The sequence below is a fragment of the Taudactylus pleione genome, unplaced genomic scaffold, assembly GCF_031769625.1.
Source record: "Taudactylus pleione unplaced genomic scaffold, aTauple2 ptg001167l, whole genome shotgun sequence".
NCBI classification, from domain to species: domain Eukaryota; kingdom Metazoa; phylum Chordata; class Amphibia; order Anura; family Myobatrachidae; genus Taudactylus; species Taudactylus pleione.
Window position 1 is genome coordinate 72,714 of NW_028285568.1, and position 20,655 is coordinate 93,368.

General features: G+C 45.3%; 1 protein-coding gene across 2 annotated transcripts in view; it reads left to right on the forward strand.

The window, feature by feature from the left end:
• The window catches only part of ORC1 (origin recognition complex subunit 1), a 152,220-nt gene that overhangs the window by 72,070 nt on the left and 59,495 nt on the right, over positions 1 to 20,655 (forward strand). For both annotated transcript variants that reach the window (XM_088462246.1, XM_088462247.1), the window contains exons 10-11: positions 3,241 to 3,335; positions 9,726 to 9,827. In XM_088462246.1, the coding sequence (XP_088318372.1) occupies positions 3,241 to 3,335; positions 9,726 to 9,827 (197 nt within the window). The remainder of the gene's footprint in view (positions 1 to 3,240; positions 3,336 to 9,725; positions 9,828 to 20,655) is intronic.

Genomic DNA, 20,655 nt, shown 5'->3' on the forward strand with positions numbered 1-20,655 from the left:
GTCATTACAATACAGCCATGGCCAAAAGTTCTGAGAATGACACAAGTATTGGTTGTCACAAAGTCTGCTGCTTCAGTGTTTATGATGGCAATTTGCATCTGCTCCAGAATGTCATTAAGAGTGATCAGATGAATTGCAATTAATTGCAAAGTCCCTCTTTGCCATGACAATGAACTTAGGCCCTGATGTAGAGGTGCTCACTATTTGCGAGCGCTCACTCTGAATCAGGGCGGGCCGGGTTTTTTTTTTTTTTCCAGGCTTGTTAAGCTGTGGGTGACTACCCACAGATTTAGCGGACGTCCTGGCAATGGTCACGATTATCGCAACTATCAGGCTTGTGGTAGGGTCTCGTCCACTGCAAGCCCCAGTGAACTTCCTGCTCTAATAGAGCATGAAGTTCACTACTGACATCACGCGTTATGTCAGTAGGGTCGCCCACAAACGGCAGGCACTCCTTCGGGAACGCCACCATTTGTGCAGCCGAGCGAGTATGAATCGGGGCCATAATCCCAAATACATTTCCACTGCATTTCAGCCCTGCCACAAAAGGACCAGCTGACATGTCAGTGATTCTTTCGTTAACACAGGTGAGTGTGTTGACGAGGACAAGGCTGGAGATCACTCTGTCATGTTGATTGAGTTAGAATAACAGACTGGAAGCTTTAAAAGGAGGGTGGAGCTTGAAATCATTGTTCTTCCTGTTAACCATGGTTACCTGCAAGGAAACACCAGCAGTCGTCATTGCTTTGCACAAAAAGGGCTTGACAGGCAAGGATATTGCTGCTAGAAGGATTGCACCTAAATCAACCATTTATCGGTTCATCAAGAACAAGGAGAGGTTCAATAGTTGTGAAGAAGACTTCATGGCGCCCAAGAACGTCCAGCAAGCACCAGGACCATCTCTTAAAAGTTGATTCAGCTGCGGGAACGGGGCACCACCAGTGTAGAGCTTGCTCAGGAATGGCAGCAGGAAGGTTTAAGTGCATCTTCATGCACAATGAGGAGAAGACTTTTGGAGGATGGCCTGGTGTCAAGAAGGGCAGCAATGAAGCCACTTCTCTCCAGGAAAAACATCCAGGACAGACTGATATTCTACTAAAGGTACAGGGATTGGACTGCTAAGGACTGGGGTAAAGTTATTTTCTCTGAATCCCCTTTTCAGATTGTTTGGGGCACTGGAAAAATGCTTGTCCGGAGAAAGAAAGGTGAGCACTACCATTAGTCCTGTGTCATGCCAACAGTAAAGCATCCTGAGACCATTCATGTCTGGGGTTGCTTCTCAGCCAAGAGAGTGGGCTCACTCACAATTTTGCCTAAGAACACAGCCATGAAAAAAAGAATGGTACCAAAACATCCTTCAAGAGCAGCTTCTCCCAACCATCCAAGAACAGTTTGGTGATGAACAATTCCTTGTCCAGCATGATGGAACACTTTGCCATAAGACAAAGTGATAACTAAGTGGCTCTGGGAACAAAACATCGAAATTTTGGACATCACATTGAGAATTTGTGGTCAAGCCTCAAGAGGCGGGTGGACAAACAAAACTGCACAAATTCTGACGCACTCCAAGCATTGATTAGGTAAGAATGGGCGGCCATCAGTCAGTATGTGACCCAGAAGTTGATTGACTGCATTCCAGGGCGAATTGCAGAGGTCTTGAAAAAGAAGGGTCAACACTGCGAATATTGACTCTTTGCATAAACTTAATGTAATTGTCAATAAAAACCTCTGACACTTATGTAATGCTGTAATGTTACCTCAGTATACCATAGTAACATCTGACACTTATGTGTTGCTGTAATGTTACCTCAGTATACTATAGTAACGAAACAAAATGAAAACCAATACTTCTGTCATTATCACAACTTTTGCCCATGGCTGTAGTATCCTGTTTTCATGTGAATGAAGAGATTAGGGTTCCAGTCTTAAGACCTTTCTGCAGGTGAAGCCTCCCTGGATGTGGTTTGCACTCACCGTACCTACGTAGATCGTATTAACTCCTTGAGAAAATCAGATGCTCTTTTTGGTGCCGCCGGTTGTCCGATCACTGTGGCCAGCAGTGATCAGGGCACACTGGAGGGGGAGCTATGGGTGCAGCTGGGCCCTCTGATGTAGGCAGCTGCAGGAAGATTAGCTTCCCATAGCCGCCTAGTGGGCACTTCTGTCTGGTCGCATGTCAGGGAAAGCCCAGCCTGGTGTGGTCGCATGTCAGGGAAAGCCCAGCTTGGTGTGGTCGCATGTCAGGGAAAGCCCAGCCTGGTGTGGTCGCATGTCAGGGGAAGCCCAGCCTGGTGTGGTCGCATGTCAGGGGAAGCCCAGCCTGGTGTGGTCGCATGTCAGGGAAAGCCCAGCCTGGTGTGGTCGCATGTCAGGGAAAGCCCAGCCTGGTGTGGTCGCATGTCAGGGAAAGCCCAGCCTGGTGTGGTCGCATTTGATGTGACCATGTCAGACAAGTGGTTTAATCAAGACCTTGTTCCAGCATTTAGCATTGGGCAGTGGTGATGGCTTATCTACCCTTCATGTAGTTTGGGTCTTGAGTATATTTGTGGCTAGAACAGCTTTGTTGCAGAATACTGAGAGGCTTCTAGTCTTGGATGTTGTGCTCAGAAGAGGTTGGCCGGCAAGAAAACATCAGTGGCCAGATGGGTCACAGCCACCATTTATCGGGTGTACATCTTCGATAAGTGCAATGTGGCTCATAGTGCTTCCATGGAGCAGTGGTGCAGAGCGGCCACGTGGTCTTTCCGTTCATATTTTAGCCAAATTTTTATAATTTCAGGGTGTTAGCGGCTATGGGTGGCAGTGTTGGATGTATGGTTATGTGCGCTGCTTTTGCTGAACATACTTTTGGACGTAAAGTATTGTGTACAGCTTTTGCTGAGCATAATCTCCCCTAGGGGCAGCGGAACGTTCCTATGGTACTGTGTCCCCAGACAATTTTTGGCACTCATTACTAAATCCACCATTTTGTTTGTTACTTCGTTTTCGTTCTTTATCAAGTGTGTTTGGTTCTTGTTGAATGTTTATTCCGTCCTCCAGATGGATTTAAACAAACGGTAAGCATTATATTGTCCATAAATGCCTGGCTATTGGAAGGCTAGCCAGATCACTTTATCATCTATAACCCACTAGCGATGTTATGTGTTATCTAATAATGATACGTGTATATTTGGGATTTGTGTGTGTTGTAATCACAATGCCTCGCTATGCTCCTTTGTAAGATTAGTTTCATTCCACCAGCCGCTCTCCAAAGCTCAAGTTGCAACCCCCAAGATCCCAGTACGCAACCAGCCTATCCAGAATCCTGCCAATGTACTGGAGGAGGCCCGCATCAGGTAATACAGCATCTTCTCTTTATATGAATTAGTGGACACTGTTTACAATGGGGAGTGTAGTGCGGTGATTGGGACTTGGATTTTGTATTTGCTCCTCAGGGGTGGACCCAGAACTAAATGACAGGGGCGGCACCACAATAGGTGTGTGGGATATTTTGCGCGCCATCCTGGAAAAGTGGCCTCGTAGCAAGGGGCGTGGCCTCACAGGGAATGCCATACCCACAATCCACGCCTTCATTTTCATCACACTGAGGGCATGGCGTAAATATACAATAACCAAGGCCAAGACTGTTTGTCTTACCTGCCAGCTGTTGGTCTAAGCACCGCTGGTAGTTGTCTAAATCTTAGAAAGTTTCAGACCCTAACTCTAATTTAGAGCCTTCCCCGTGAATCTACAACTGCCAGCTAACATAAAGCATTAAAATGCCCTCTCCCTGCCAAGATCTATATTACTGCCCCCATCATAGTGGTCTCATTGCCCCCTTCCTCCATATCGCTGTGATTGCTCCTTCAGGTCTGGGTCTACAGTTATGGTAGGTGTCAGGATGATTGTGCGGGCACAGGTATGGTAGGTGTCAGGGTGAGTGTGCGTGGACTGGTATGGTAGGTGTAATGGGGAGTGTGCTGGGACAGGTATGGTAGGTGTCGGGGTGAGTGTGCGTGGACTGGTATGGTAGGTGTAATGGGGAGTGTGCGGGGACAGGTTTGGTAGGTGTAATGGGGAGTGTGCGGGGACAGGTATGGTAGGTGCCGGGGTGAGTGTGCGGGGACAGGTATGGTAGGTGTCGGGGTGAGTGCGTGGACAGGTATGGTAGGTGTCGGGGTGAGTGCGGGGACAGGTATGGTAGGTGTCGGGGTGAGTGCGGGGACAGGTATGGTAGGTGTAATGGGGAGTGTGCAGGCACAGGTATGTTGGGTGTTGGGGTGAGTGCGGGGACAGGTTATGGTAGGTGTCGGTGTGAGTGCGCGGGGACAGGTTAGGTAGGTGCCGGGATGAGTGCGCGGGGACAGGTATGGTAGGTGCCGGGATGAGTGTGCGGGGACAGGTATGGTAGGTGTAATGGGGAGTGTGCGTGGACAGGTATGGTAGGTGTAATGGGGAGTGTGCGTGGACAGGTATGGTAGGTGTAATGGGGAGTGTGCGTGGACAGGTATGGTAGGTGTAATGGGGAGTGTGCGTGGACAGGTATGATAGGTGTAATGGGGAGTGTGGGGACAGGTATGGTAGGTGTAATGGGGAGTGTGCGGGGACAGGTATGGTAGGTGTAATGGGGAGTGTGCGGGGACAGGTATGGTAGGTGTAATGGGGAGTGTGCGTGGACAGGTATGGTAGGTGTAATGGGGAGTGTGCGTGGACAGGTATGGTAGGTGTAATGGGGAGTGTGTGTGGACAGGTATGGTAGGTGCCGGGGTAAGTGTGGGGACAGGTATGGTAGGTAATAGGGTAAGTGTCTGTGGGGCAGATGTTGTGGGTGACCGGATGTCTGTCCATTGTTTCACTATTGCCTGGAGGGAGGCGCCTTCATCTGCGGCATCCAATCAGGAACTGGCTTGGGCATAGACATTGCCGCAGGTAATGTCAAAATTGGTTTCCAGGCTTCCGGCTCCGCTCCCCCTGCTAATCTAGCTTCAGGTATGCTCCATGTGTGTCAGTCTCGCTTCTCTGCATCCACTACCATCTGCAGTAGTTCCTCTGTGCATGCGGTTGTTTACCCAATCCGTACATGGGCTGGCACACATGTCTGCTTCCCTCCTGCAGATGCTGGTCAGGGATTGCTGGTCCAGGCGGAAGGTGACTCTGAGACTTCTACGGAACATCATGCTGGTCTCTCAGTCGCCTCTGACATTGAGACTTCCTTTGTGCCTGAGGATTCCATGTCACAGGTAGATGCCGAGGCACATTTCTGGGCAGTTACATCTGTGTTCTCCCCACGCTCTATTTTCTGGGTGCAATGCCCGGCAAGAAACCTCTGCCCAGCACTTTGCATTCAGACCCCCTCCCCCCTTGGCCACAATGCGCAAAGTTTCCTGACCTCTGCCGCCCGGCACTTCCCATTCTCTCGCCCCCCCCCCACCTTACCCCCACACCCGGGCGCAATGCACAACATCTCCTGGTCACTCTTAATGTGTCCCTGTTGCCAAGGACACGGGTGCCGGGTTGTGACTCCGACGCTAGTGACTGGTGCTGGATGTCATGACAAAGCTTCACTCCGAGATGCGGCGCATTGGGCAGGGGGAAGTGCCGGGCAGGGGACACTGTATTGGGGCGGTGGGGAGGTGCCAGTCAGGGGTTGCTGCTATGCGACGGGTAGGTGCCGGACAGCGGATGCTGCATTGGGACGGATCAGGTGCTGGACAAGGGGTGCGGGTATGCGACGGGGGAGGTGTCGGGTGGATGACAGTTCTAAAAATGGAAGTCCCGCAATCTTAAACTATGCAAATAGTATAGTAAGCTAGAAAGGCGGTTGCATCCAAATTATTTGAACTAGAATCCTACAAAAATCTACATTCAAAACAAAATGCATACATTTTCAACGACATCTGAGCTCAAAGAATCTTTTCCAAATTTAACTAAACTAGCTTCTATTGGACTGACCATACCTGTAAGCACAGCTGAATGTGAAAGGGGATTTTTTACTCTAAAACAAATGCAAACCTGCTTAAGGAATCGGAAGAAGCAGAGCACACTAAATAACCTGATGCTGATTTCACAAGAGGGACCAGATCCTACAGACTTTGATTATGATAAAGCTGCAGATGACTGTGCTTCCAAGAAGAAGAGGAGAATTAATATACAAAGTTCTATTTCAAGTTTAAATCATTATAAGGTGACCTTATAATGATTTAAACTTGAAATAACACATTTTATTATTGCGAAGGTGCCCACCCGGTTACTTCTTGATGCCTCCCGGCTAAAAAAAACATTTCTGGGGAGAACACTGCATCTGTACACCAGATCGAGGATTCTGAGCAGACTCCCAAGTCCAAAACTCTGGTATTCAAGAGACAGAAGAGGGTGGCAACTGAGTTCCCTGCTTTTTGCACAGCTTGTTATCATTGAGAAGGGATGGTCTCACCCTAGTAGGCGCTCCCAGTTATCTAAGTCAATGGCTTTGTTCTATCAGTTGTTCTGGTGCTTGACACAGGGATCTTGACATCTAAAGTGTCGGTGTCTACTGTGGCTGCCAGGAGAGCCCTCTGACTGCGTTCCTGGCACGCTGACTCGGATTCCAAGAAGGCGTTGGAGGCACTCCCTTATTCAGTTGACCTATTTGGTCAGGAAATTGACACGATGGTCGCTATGGTGGCAGCGTTCAAGATGGCATTTCTTGCCTTCGACAGCTCCTCCCCAGGCCAGAACGTCTACTTTTCTCTTCCATTTGTCAATAGGGAGAGGCCAAGGGCCAGGCATCTTTCAGCGGTCCACCTCCAAGGGATCTAAGCCCCAAAGTAAGCAGCCTTGGTGTATACTAGATGTCCCGATCCCAAACCAGCCGACAAGCATGACAATGACTGGGCGGACCTCCACCTGGGGGACCCCAGTGTGGCAGGGCCGGCTTTTGCTTATCACACAGGTTTTGATGAGGACCACGACAGACGCATGGGTCAGAGGCATAGACGCTCATGGATACACTCTGACTTTTCAGAGGTGTGCCCCAGAGTGTTTCTTTTGCACCAAATTTCCAGCCTTCTGGCCTCCAAGGTCATCAGTCCGGTCCCCCTGTCTCAGAGGTACAGGTTTCATACCTCTTCCTTGTGCAGAATCTCAAAACACTTAACAGGTATCTGCATTGCCCAGGCTCCAAATGGAGTCTCTTCATTCTATTACTCTGGCTCTGGAGTGGCTTCATTCTACTATTCTAGCTCTGGAGTGGCTTCATTCTATTACTCTAGCTCTGGAGTGGCTTCATTCTATTACTCTAGCTCTGGAGTGGCTTCATTCTATTATTCTAGCTCTGGAGTCGGGTTATTTCATGACATCCTTAGATATCCGAGATGCATTTTTGCACATTCCCATCAGTGTCAGCCACCGGCGCTTCCTCAGATTTGTGATTCGGTCCGATCATTACCAATTTCGGGACTTACACCATTTGAACTGTCCACGGCTCCTCGTGTTTTCACGTGGGTCATAGCCGCGCACCTTCACCGCTTGGGCGTCATTAGTCTGACTGTAAATATTCTACAGTCACACGGTGCCAGTCTTCAGGGGGGAGGGGGAGGTTTCCTGTCAACAGATGTCAAATTTCATCCCCATTTGAGCCTTTGCAAGAAGCTTCACTCAAATACCTGACGTGGAAGGTGGTTTTCTTAATTGCAATCACGTCAGCCAGAAAGGTGAGTGAGTTACAGGCCCTGTGGGCAGAAGACTGTTTTGAATATCATGACACCTAGGGTTGTACTAAGAGAAAATCCAGTTGTTTTACCAAAAGTGATCTCCTCATTCCACCTGAATCAGGATTACTCGACCATCTCTTCCCTCAACCAAAGGGTAATGAAAAGTTGCTTACGCTAGAACTTGTAAGAGCAACATCTACTTACCTGTTCAGAGTGAAGGAGATTATAAAAACACCAGCTTGTTCTACCAGCAGGATTAAGAAAAGGCTGCAGGCCAAACTAAACCAACTATTTCATGGATCAGACAATTATCATCTTCTATGAGAAAGAAGGACGGAAAGTACCGGAAATGATGAAGGCACATTAGACTAGGGCAGTGTCCACCTCATGGGCTTAGAAGTCTCAGGTGTCAGTAAAGTACATCTGCTAGGCAGAAGCTTGGTCCTCTATATATACATTACAAAGCATTATGCTTTAAATATTCTGAACTCTGACTTTGGAAGTCAAATCCTTTAAGGGGCAGTAAATAAATTGCATTTGTGTAAGCACATCCTATAAAGTTCTGACTGGTCATTAGCTGATAAATCAGTTTCTTCAAAATATTCCATGGCAGCCTATAGGATACCCCCAATTGTGTGTTTCCACAGAGACATCTAAGGAGTGTCATTTAAAAGACATGGGAAACAGGAGGGGCTAGGATCTATACACCAAGTGGACAGTCCCTCTGTAATAAACTTCTTGTCTATGCCTAGGCGAATGGGTTACTAATCCACAGTCGTAGTTACTGTGGAATATTTTCAAGACACGGAATTATCGGTGAGTATAATCTGTTTTCTGCTTTCGCAGGGGTCAATTTACTAAGCAGTGTTAGGAGACTGAGTGAAAAATGACAGGAGCTGATTGGCTGGCACCTTATCAAACACAGCCTGTGAGATGGCATTTAGGAGCTGATTGGCTGGCACCTTATCTTTTTTCACTCTGTCTCCTAACACTGCTTAGTAAATAGACCCCTCAGTCAGCTAAGCGACGTTACGGCCCTCGTTTTACACTTCGTTGTTCATTTTTTCACTGTTGTCCTTGTTGGTCTTGCTAGAAAATGTTTGAAGGGGTTTTTTTTACCCTCTTTACTGTTCTGTACCCTTCTCCTGTCCTTTGGGACATTTTTAGAAAAATACTAATGACCCTCACAGCAAATAAGAGGGGGGAGCTTTTGCTGGAAAATTTTAATTGCCCAACTCCTGTCACCACACTCTATCCAGTGTCCCCCCCCCAGTGCCTTTCTGGCATTTCCACATCTCCCAGTTGCCATCAAGCATCCAGGTCCCGGCTCGACTTACCCAAGACTCGCATTATGCTAGCACCATCCAGCAGAGGGTGCCATTACAGAAATGCTCACTCTATGGAGCTGCCCCCGCCGGACAATGGATCCCAGATGGTTCTCCCCCTTTCTTGAGTCCCCTCTGTCAACCCCTGCCTATCCCACACTGGAGGCAGACACTGCAGATACAGCCTCCACCTCTCCTACTTGGAGTCCCTGAAACAGGGAGATGCTGGGTGAGGTACACAATGTGCTCCTGCTGCTTACCTCCTGTGATAGTTGGTTTGCCCTTGACTTCTCACTCCCTAACTCCACCGGGTACCTCATAATGCCACCAGGCTGTGAGAAATTTCTGTAGAGAACACTGAATATATCCTTCGTATCTATGGTCCCCCAATGGACAGGGAGAAATGATTTTACAGAAATACAAAAATCCCAGGTTTTGTTAAAGCAATCATTGAGCGTACAAATAACACACAAGCCCAGGACTTCTAATTTAAGTTGCAAATTAACAAGGTTCAGTATTCATCCTGACACACTGGCATACAGTATTATACAAGTTTATAACTTCCTTACACAACCAAGTGAATGCAGAATACTGTGCAGAAATACTGTATATGTAGAATCTTCACACACGGCTAAAAGAAAACTGTCACAGAATAAACTTGTACATAACTCTGCACCTTCTGCTATTCTCCGTCTCTCCCAGGAAACTAATGACTCTCTTCTGTATTCAGGCTTCATGTGTCTGCTGTGCCAGAGTCTCTGCCCTGCAGAGAGCAGGAATACCAGGATGTCTACAACTTTGTGGAAAGTAAACTGCTGGATGGAACAGGGGGGTGAGTGCAATTTGGGGATGTGTGTTTTGTGTGTCATTGAAACCTGATATTTTTTTTATCCATAGGATACTGGAAATTGGCAACTAATGCGTTCACCCCATCAATATAGCGCAAGTGAATGGGGGTCTATAGTAGCATCCCATGCTAACGTGTGAGGTTAGAGCTTTGCTAATTGATAGGGCATTGTACTGCCACAGGACCAGATAGACGCTATGGTGGTGGCTTGGAATTGCCCTCAATTATCGATTTGCCCCAGTAGCAATGTCACAAAGGGTAAAAGAGGTTGCGTTATTCTGGTGGCCCTATATAGTCCATGCAATACTTAGTATGCAGACCTTCTTAGCATGATAGTGGCTCCTCCATTTATTGTTTAACAATTTCTTATATAGAGCAACATATTCCGTTGTGCTTTACTATTTAAAACCTTGAACAAAACTGGGTAATAACAGATACAGTATATAGGTAGGAAGGCCCTGCTCGCAAGCTTATAATCAATAGGGAAATAGGCATTGATACACAAGGATAGGTGCTATATATTGCATTTTGGTCCGGCCAGAATGCAGGGTTTCTTGGTGGGCTGTATGATCCAGTCACACAGGAATATTAGCCAAATGTCAGGAGGATGTGAGAGACGGACAATGTGTGAGGTTGTGCGTGGACTGTGAAATTTGGTGTAATTAGACATGGAAGCTATGAAGGCTATGTTTTCAGGGAACGCTTGAAGGTTTGGAGACTAGAGGTAAGTCTTATTGTGCATGGGGAGGGCATTCCATAGAGTGGGTGCAGCCCGAAAAAAGTCCTGTAACACTGAATGGGAGCAAGTAATGCATAAGGAGGAAAGATGCAGATCTTGTGCTGAGCAGGGAGGACGGGTTGGGAGATATTTTGAGATGAGTGAAGAGATGTATGTTGGTGTGGTTTGGATGTGTAAGTAAAAGTATTTTGTATTGAATACGGTAGAAAACTGGCAACCAATGAAGGGACTGACAGAGCGGAATATCAGATGATGAACGTTTGGCAAGGCAGATCAGCCTCGCAGCTGCATTCATAATAGATTGTAATGGCGAGAGCCTGTTATTGGGAAGACCAATAAGGAGCCTATTGCAATAGTCAGTGTGGGAAATCAGTGGATGGATTAGAGATTTTGCAGTGTCCTGTGTGAGAGATGGTCACATTTTGGATATGTTTTTTTAGATGTACAGTACCAGTCAAAAGTTTGGGCACACCTTCTCATTCAATGGTTTTTGTTTATTTAAATTATTTTCAACATAGTAGATTAATACTGAAAACATCAAAACTATGAAAGAACACATATGGTATAAAAAAGTGTTAAACAAATCAAAATATGCTTTGCACACTCTTGGCATTCTCTCCCTCAGCTTCATGAGGTAGTCTCCTGGAATGGTTTTCCAACAGTCTTGAAGGAGTTCCCAGAGGTGCTGAGCACTTGTTAGCTGCTTTTCCTTCACTCTGCCGTCCAACTCATCCCAAACCAGCTCAATTGGGTTTAGATCGGGTGATTGTGGAGGCCAGGTTCTCTGACGCACCTCTCCATCACTTTCCTTCTTGGTCAAGTAGCCCTTACATAGCCTGGAGGTGTGTTTGGGGTCATTGCCTTGTTGAACAACAAATGATGGTCCCAGTAAGCGCAAACCAGATGGGATGACATGGTGCTGCAGAATGCTGTGGTAGCCGTTCTGGTTAAGTGTGCCTTGAATTTTGAATAAATCACCAACATTGTCACCAGCAAAGCACCCCCCACACCATCACACCTCCTCCTCCATGCTTCACAGTGAGAACCACACATGCAGAAACCATCCGCTCACCTTGTCTGCGTCTCACAAAGACACGGCGGTTGGAACCAAAAATCTCTTATTTGGACTCCTCAGACTAAAGTACAGATCTCCACTGGTCTAATGTCCATTCCTTGTGTTTCTTGGCCCAAACAATTCTCCTCCTCTTGTTGTTCATCCTCAGTAGTGGCTTCTTTGCAGCAATACGACCATGAAGGCCTGATTCACGCAGTCTCCTCTGAACAGTTGATGAGATTTGTCTGCTACTTGAACTCTGTGAAGACTTTATTTGGTCTCTAATCTGAGGTGCTGTTAAGTAGCTGTATCTGAGGCTGGTAACTCTAATGAATTTATCCTCTACAGCAGAGGTAACTCTTGGTCTTCCTTTCCTGGGGCGGTACTCATGAGAGCCAGTTTCATCATAGCGTTTGATGGTTTTTGCAACTGCACTTGAGGATACATTCAAAGTTCTTGAAATTTTCCTTTTTGACTGACCTTCATGTCATAAAGTAATGATGGACTGTCGTTTCTCTTTACTGAGCTGAGTGGATGGTGTCATAATATGGATTACAACAGTAGTCAAATAGTGGTGTCCAATGTGTACTTATCCTACCTCTGCACAACACAACTGATGGTCTCAAACACATTAAGAAGGCAAGTAATTTCACAGATTGACTCTTGACAAGGCACACCTGTTACTTCAAAACCATTCCAGGAGACTACCTCATGAAGCTGAATGAGAGAATGCCAAGAGTGTGCAAAGCTGTCAATCAAGCAAAAGGGGGCTACTTTGAGGAATCTAAGATATAAAACATATTTTGATTTGTTTAACACTTTTTTGTTTACAACATAATTCCATATGTGTTCTTTCATAGTTTTGATGTCTTCAGTATTAATCTACTATGTTGAAAAATTTAAATAAACAAAAACCATTGAAATTAAAAGGTGTGCCCAAACTTTTGACTGGTACTGTATGTACAGTAACATGATTTTGAGACAGATTGAATGTGGTGACAAAGGACAGTTCAGAGTCAAGGATGACAGCTAGGCAGCGAGCTTGTGGGGCAGGGTGGATTGTCCATGGTACCTTACACAGTGGCCGGAATGTCTGGCTGGTCCTTTTTCAGCACCTTGCATGCTTTGAGTTTCTGATATTTTTATCCAGACCCTATGTCTGCCAGGATATATAGTAACATTGAGTTTGGAAAGCTTTTTTACTATGTGGTGGGGAAAAAATGTTTTCCGTACTTCTTTCCATTCTGTTTCTTTACCATCAAGATGGGTTTGAGACTGTCAATCCAGCGGCACATACCTTCCTTTATGGAATACTGCACATCCAATCTCCTTTTGTTTCACCCATGTTCCATTAGGATCTCAATTCGGTTCTCAAATCATTGCAACTAGGGAGGCCAAACCCGGGTCATTTTTCCATCCTGGGATTGACAAAAATCGAATTCCCAGCATACTTTGGGTTAATTTGATCAATACCGGCCGCCCACAGCACACAGACTCCAGTGTGGGCGCCGCCGTACAAGGGAGGCGGCTGGTGTGCAGCTAAATCCCGGGATTCTGCCAATCCTGATCCCGTTTTGGCTTTCCAAATTGCAACATCTGCCTTTTGATCCCTTGAAAACTGTAGACGAAACTGCTAAAATGGGAGCCTATTTTCCTACTGTATCAGCTTTGTAATAAACTAGAGGGTGTTTGACCAAAGAGCTACCGCGTTCTAATTATTTTGTTTATACTTTGATTTAAAAAAAAAAAAAAAAAAAGGGGGGCTGGCCAGCTTCTGAGCAAACCATTGCTCGCTGGATCATGGCCGTAATAAGTCAGCAGCTATATCTGTATCTGAGAGTTAGTCTGTGGGACTCTGTGGGCAGCAGGTCATGGGTAGGGTGCTCAGGCACATGCTTCCCTTAAAGACTGCTTTGGACGTAGGGTTCTCTCAGGCACATGCTTCTCTTAAAGACTGCTTTGGGCGTAGGGTTCTCTCAGGCACATACTTCTCTTATAGATGGCTTTGGGCGTAGGGTGCTCAGGCACATGCTTCTCTTATAGATGGCTTTGGACGTAGAGTGCTCAGGCACATGCTTCTCTTATAGATGGCTTTGGGCATAGGGTGCTCAGGCACATGCTGCTTTTATAGATGGATTTGGACGTAGGGTGCTCAGGCACATGCTTCTCTTATAGATGGCTTTGGACGTAGGGTGCTCAGGCACATGCTTATCTTATAGATGGCTTTGGACGTAGGGTACTTTGCGTAGCTGAGGCGTGTACTTCCCCTATAGACCATTTTGGGACCTCTATAACTAAGAGACGAATAAATATAAAAAAAATAGAAGCATTGGTCAAGCAAAGGTATTAAAATAGCAATATATAATAAATATAAAAATTCACATCAAATATGTGAAACATAGAATTTGACAGCAGATAAGAACCACTTGGCCCATCTAGTCTACCCCTACTTACCTGTGGCCCCTTGCCCCCTCTTTCAGTAGTGAATACTGAACAAAATGAATTAAGATGATCAGCTATTACATTGTCTCCTTCTTTCTGTCTTTAGTCCTTATATTCCACCCTTTTGTTTTACTCATTTCGCTTATATACTTAAAAATAGTTTTGCCCCCTTTACCCACTGACTGTGCCATCTTCTCAGCTTTAGCCTTTGCCCATCTGATTACGTTCTTAGCCTCCTTTTGTATTACAAGATAATCCTCTTTGTCCTCATTACTTTGCGTCTGCTTGTATTACCTATACGCCATCTTTTTTGCTCTCACAATACTTGTTACCTCTTTCCCAGACCACACTGGCTCCTTTTCCTTGTGGCTTTCCTAACCCTTTTGATACAAAGGTCTGTTGCCTATAATATGGCACTTTTTACATGTTCCCACCTCTCCTGCTCTCCTTTCACGTTCCTCCACTCTGCCAAAGAGTCACTTACACATCCTCCCATCCCTGCAAAATCAGCCTTCCTAACATCTAACACCTTTGTCTGGGGTGAGTCAGTATCTGTCTTTATTCTGAACCGTACTGCTTGGTGATCACTGGATCCCAGGTTTTCACCCACTTTTACATCAGATATTCTGTCTCCATTTGTAAGTAATACCGTATATACTCGAGTATAAGTCGACCCGAATATAAGCCGAGGTACCTACTTTTACCACAAAAAACTGAGAGAACTTATTGACTCGAGTATAAGCCTAGGGTGGGAAATAGCAGCAGCTGGTAGTGCCCCCAGTAGTAATTCCCCCTGGTAGTGCCCCCAGTAGTAATCGCCCCCTGGTAGTGCCCCCAGTAGTCCGTCTCCTGCCCACCCCCCCCCCCCCAGTAGAGAGAGACGTAATAAGAATAATACAAAAAAAAAAATCACTTACCTGAATCTCCCGCTCCTGGTCCCACCGCTAACAGCTCCTCCGGCCGCTTTGCGTGGGAGAGACGTCATTACTCATGACGTCTCTCCCATTACCCACTGCGGGAGCCGGAAGATGGCTCCCGCAGTGGGAGCAGCAGCAGCCGCTGAGAGTCTGACAGACTCTCAGCGGCTGCTGATTACAGCAAACACACAGCTGCCGGATCCGGCGGCTGTGTGTTTGTGCTATGTAGCGCTGACCGAACTCCGTCCGGTCAGCGCTACACTTCACTCGAGTATAAGCTGAGGGGTACTTTATCAGCACAAAAAATGTGCTGAAAAACTCGGCTTATACTCGAGTATATACGGTAAGTCTAATATTGCGTCTTTCCGAGTGGGCTCCCTCACCCATCGCTGGAGGGAGGCTCCCTGCAATGAATTCAGGATGTCCCTACTTCTAGTGGAACTTGCCACAGACACCTCCCAGTTTATATTGGGTAGAATAAAATCTCCCAAGATTATAACCCCTCATTTTAATGGCATTTTAGTGATGTCCTGCAATAGTTTATTGTCCAGTTCCTCTTCCTGACCTGGTGGTCTGTAGATCACCCCAATACGAAGAATCACTTTCTCACCTGTTTCTATAGTCACCCAAAGGGACTCGTTTTTTTCTTCAATACTATGTATTAACGTACGTTTTATGCTTTCCTTGATATACATTGCTCCTATTCTTCCCATTCTGTCCTTCCTAAATAAAGTATATCCCGGTATAGCTGTGTCCCAGTCATAGCCACAATATCCAGATCATACCTTGTCATTATAGCAATTAGTTCAGAGATTTTATTTCCTAAGCTCCTGGCATTTGCACACATTGCTCTTATAGTTTTATTTGTTTACTTATTTCTACTGTTCCTAGGTATGTTCATCTCTCTGCCTGTGTGTATTAGGTATGATTCCTAGGTATGTTCATCTCTCTGCCTGTGTGTATTAGGTATGATTCCTAGGTATGTTCATCTCTCTGCCTATGTGTATTAGGTATGATTCCTAGGTATGTTCATCTCTCTGCCTGTGTGTATTAGGTATGATTCCTAGGTATGTTCATCTCTCTGCCTGTGTGTATTAGGTATGATTCCTAGGTATGTTCATCTCTCTGCCTATGTGTATTAGGTATGATTCCTAAGTATGTTCATCTCTCTGCCTGTGTGTATTAGGTATGATTCCTAGGTATGTTCATCTCTCTGCCTATGTGTATTAGGTATGATTCCTAGGTATGTTCATCTCTCTGCCTATGTGTATTAGGTATGATTCCTAGGTATGTTCATCTCTCTGCCTGTGTGTATTAGGTATGATTCCTAGGTATGTTCATCTCTCTGCCTGTGTGTATTAGGTATGATTCCTAGGTATGTTCATCTCTCTGCCTGTGTGTATTAGGTATGATTCCTAGGTATGTTCATCTCTCTGCCTGTGTGTATTAGGTATGATTCCTAGGTATGTTCATCTCTCTGCCTGTGTGTATTAGGTATGATTCCTAGGTATGTTCATCTCTCTGCCTGTGTGTATTAGGTATGATTCCTAGGTATGTTCATCTCTCTGCCTGTGTGTATTAGGTATGATTCCTAGGTATGTTCATCTCTCTGCCTGTGTGTATTAGGTATGATTCCTAGGTATGTTCATCTCTCTGCCTGTGTATTAGGTATGGTTTCTAGGTATGTTCATCTCTCTGCCTGTGTGTATTAGGTATGATTCCTAGGTATGTTCATCTCTCTGCCTATGTGTATTAGGTATGATTCCTAGGTATGTTCATCTCTCTGCCTGTGTGTATTAGGTATGATTCCTAGGTATGTTCATCTCTCTGCCTATGTGTATTAGGTATGATTCCTAGGTATGTTCATCTCTCTGCCTGTGTGTATTAGGTATGATTCCTAGGTATGTTCATCTCTCTGCCTATGTGTATTAGGTATGATTCCTAGGTATGTTCATCTCTCTGCCTATGTGTATTAGGTATGATTCCTAGGTATGTTCATCTCTCTGCCTGTGTGTATTAGGTATGATTCCTAGGTATGTTCATCTCTCTGCCTATGTGTATTAGGTATGATTCCTAGGTATGTTCATCTCTCTGCCTATGTGTATTAGGTATGATTCCTAGGTATGTTCATCTCTCTGCCTGTGTGTATTAGGTATGATTCCTAGGTATGTTCATCTCTCTGCCTGTGTGTATTAGGTATGATTCCTAGGTATGTTCATCTCTCTGCCTGTGTGTATTAGGTATGATTCCTAGGTATGTTCATCTCTCTGCCTATGTGTATTAGGTATGATTCCTAGGTATGTTCATCTCTCTGCCTATGTGTATTAGGTATGATTCCTAGGTATGTTCATCTCTCTGCCTATGTGTATTAGGTATGATTCCTAGGTATGTTCATCTCTCTGCCTATGTGTATTAGGCAGAGAGATGAACATACCTAGGAATCATACCTAATACACATAGGCAGAGAGATGAACATACCTAGGAATCATACCTAATACACATAGGCAGAGAGATGAACATACCTAGGAATCATACCTATGTGTATTAGGTATGATTCCTAGGTATGTTCATCTCTCTGCCTATGTGTATTAGGTTTTGTTCTGAATTGTCTTCTGTTGCTGTGGATATGCTTCCTGTTCCATTTAATCTCTTTATTGGGGGAGGAGATTTATTTTTTTTCTTGTTTGGATCACTGCCCCCCTCTTCTAGTTTAAATAGTTCTTGGTGAAACTTTCAAACTGGTCACTCAGTATTCTAGTTCCTTTTGAAGATGGGTGCAGGCCACCATATGTGTATAAGCTTCTATCTTACCAGATGGCGTGGCTATGGGCTGTCAGTCCCAATCCCCCCTCATACACCACTTCTGTAGCCAAACACTGAGGTTACTGATGCAATGATGTCTATCTCCCCCTCTGTGTACTGGGAATACTTCTGACAGTGTTACAGTGATGCCACCCGCTATGGAGCAGCCCCTAACTTCATCTCTTACTGCCATGACTTCAGCATTGGCCAGGTCATCAGTCCCTAGGTGGACAATGACGTCCACCTCTCCATCTTGTCTGGCTGCCATCACAATTCTCAGCATACGCTCTTTATCCCTTGGAGATGTGGCTTCAGGTAAAAACATTACTTGTCTCTCTACTTCATCAGTGTTTCCCAGATGTACTAATAACGGAATCTCCCAAGAGAAGTGTAATCCTTTATGAAGATGTCACGTGAATCTGTCTTAACCTCAAACAAAGTGTTTATTTTATTATTTTATTTTATTTAATTAATAATCTATTGCACTTTACAATTTATAGCAAAACCATAAAAAGAGGAAAGTGGATAATAACGGATAGGCAGGTACAAGGTGCTGGGTATGTGGTGCGAGGTGTTTATAGTAACCGAATGTGTCTTAATGACCAGGATACATCATTTGTTTTTGTGATAATAGATTAAGGTTAAGACAGTCCTCCCCAGGAGTAGGAAGTCACATGATAACAATAGTAAATGTGTAAAAATACAAGTATTCTATGCATCAGATACTAATACAACTATAACTCCCAAGCCAAAGCATTTATACATAATACAGTATGATAAATGATTTAGAATGCTGGGAAATGTACGTAGTGTACCCAGTACCACACAACCTGGTGTTACCTTACTAAGGATTGCCCTATATTTGTAGAGCACAATATAACCGATAGCTGCACTTTGGTAATGGAGATTTTACCTCAGAGTAGGAAAAATATACCCAGCGCTTTTGTGTTTGTGTATTGCTAATGGTTTCCCAATGAGTCTGATCAACTCTATTGTATGTATTTGTGTTGTTTTAATATCTTTCTAATATTTTACATCTAGTGTGGCTATTTAGCCCAATGCAATAAACCTCATTTTTATTATATTGATGTGTAAGATTAGAGCGCAGTCCTTTTTGTACATTTTACCTTAGAGATCTAAGTCAGTGAGAGAGGATACAGTGCGGGGGCTGATACAGCCGGAGAGCAGTCTCCTAGTGGGCGTGTCTGTGAGGGAAAGCATATAAGCACCTCCCCCGAGGTCTAGTGTATATGTGGTAACTGTCCATGGGGCTGGTTCCCCTCTGTCATTCTGTCCTTAGTGGGGATTATTACCACCTGTAACATGTAATCAGTGGCCAGGATTTGCTGCTTGTGCTCAGCCACCTTTTGTTTAGCTGTAACTTCCCCTTACTGGCTTGTATTTCCCTATTTATCACATAATTATGGCTGCATAGCTCATATCTCTCCCATTTATTCTGCCTGAATCTATCCCATGCATTCAACGTGACTTTGTTCTTTCCTCCCATACCGAACCCACCTCCCCCAGCACAGAATTATTTTAGAACCAACACAACACTCAGAGTAGTCAGTCCTGAGTAGATGCACACAGATATACAAGTGTTGCATATCAAAATAATCCGCGCAGTCTGTGATGCATCAGTCGCATCGCATTGCGACTTAGACACATTTTCACCGAAAAGGCGCAGACGCTAGCAAAGTTCCACAGGACATGGCAGCTCACTCGTGCTGCGTGGCTTATTGAGGCTAGATGTATGAGGACACATCTGTGTCTCCTCATACAAAAGTCATGAGATGGCATTATGCAAAGGTAATTGTAGGCGGCACCAACATACTGTGCGTCTTGGAAATGCGTAGACCCACATCAGTTGTAATCTGACATCTAATGAGTCATTTTGAACATTGGCTAGGCTGTTCATGGCAAGGCGAGTTTACACGGGGATTGATAGTGAGTGCCCGACGGATGGGACATTTCTATGTTGTGCGGACATTTAATAATCCTTGATCTACGGTGTCACGTGGTCATCGGGAATACCTCATGGAAGACATTACTACCCACCATGGACAGCGCAGTGGCCGACCACGGGTGCTTAATGATCGTGATCGACACTGGCTCAAATCACATTCAATGCAGAAGATACTTGACAGGTATCCAGTAGGTGAGTGCGGTGTTCTTGGAATATGGGAGTAGAAGACCCACCAGAGTGCCCCTGTTAAAACTACCACACAGGGGACAGTGCCTCATCTGGGCTTGTGACATCACCAATTGGACCCTGGAGGACTCGCAGAATGTGGCGCAATTTCGATGAGTCACTGTTCTAGTTGTTTCGGGCTGATGGTAGGGTTTGGGTGTGGCGCAGACCCAATGAGGCCATGGACCCCAGTTGTCAACAATGTACCGTGCAGGCTACTGGTGGTTCTATAATGGTATAAGGGTGTGTTCACGTGGCATGGTTGGGTCCGCTGGTCCACCTGAACATTGCTTGATGACAGTTTACAGCCCTTCGTGGAATTCATGTACCCCCACAATGATGGAATTGGTCCCAAGTTGTTTAGAACTGGTTCATGGAGCATTCTGGAGCGTTCAGATGATGTGTGACCACCACGGTCGCATGACATGAACCCAATCGATCATTTATGGGACGTGGTAGAGAGGTCCATCTGCAACCAAGATCCTGCACCTACAAATATCAGGGTCCTGAGTGAAGCTATGCAGATGGATTGGGTCACCATCTCTCCAGGTATTCCGTCTATTTGTGGAATTGATGCCACATCGAACTGCTGCACTTCACCAGGCTAGAGGGATTTCTACACGATATTTGAGATACATCTGGTATACATCATACTTACAATATGTTTT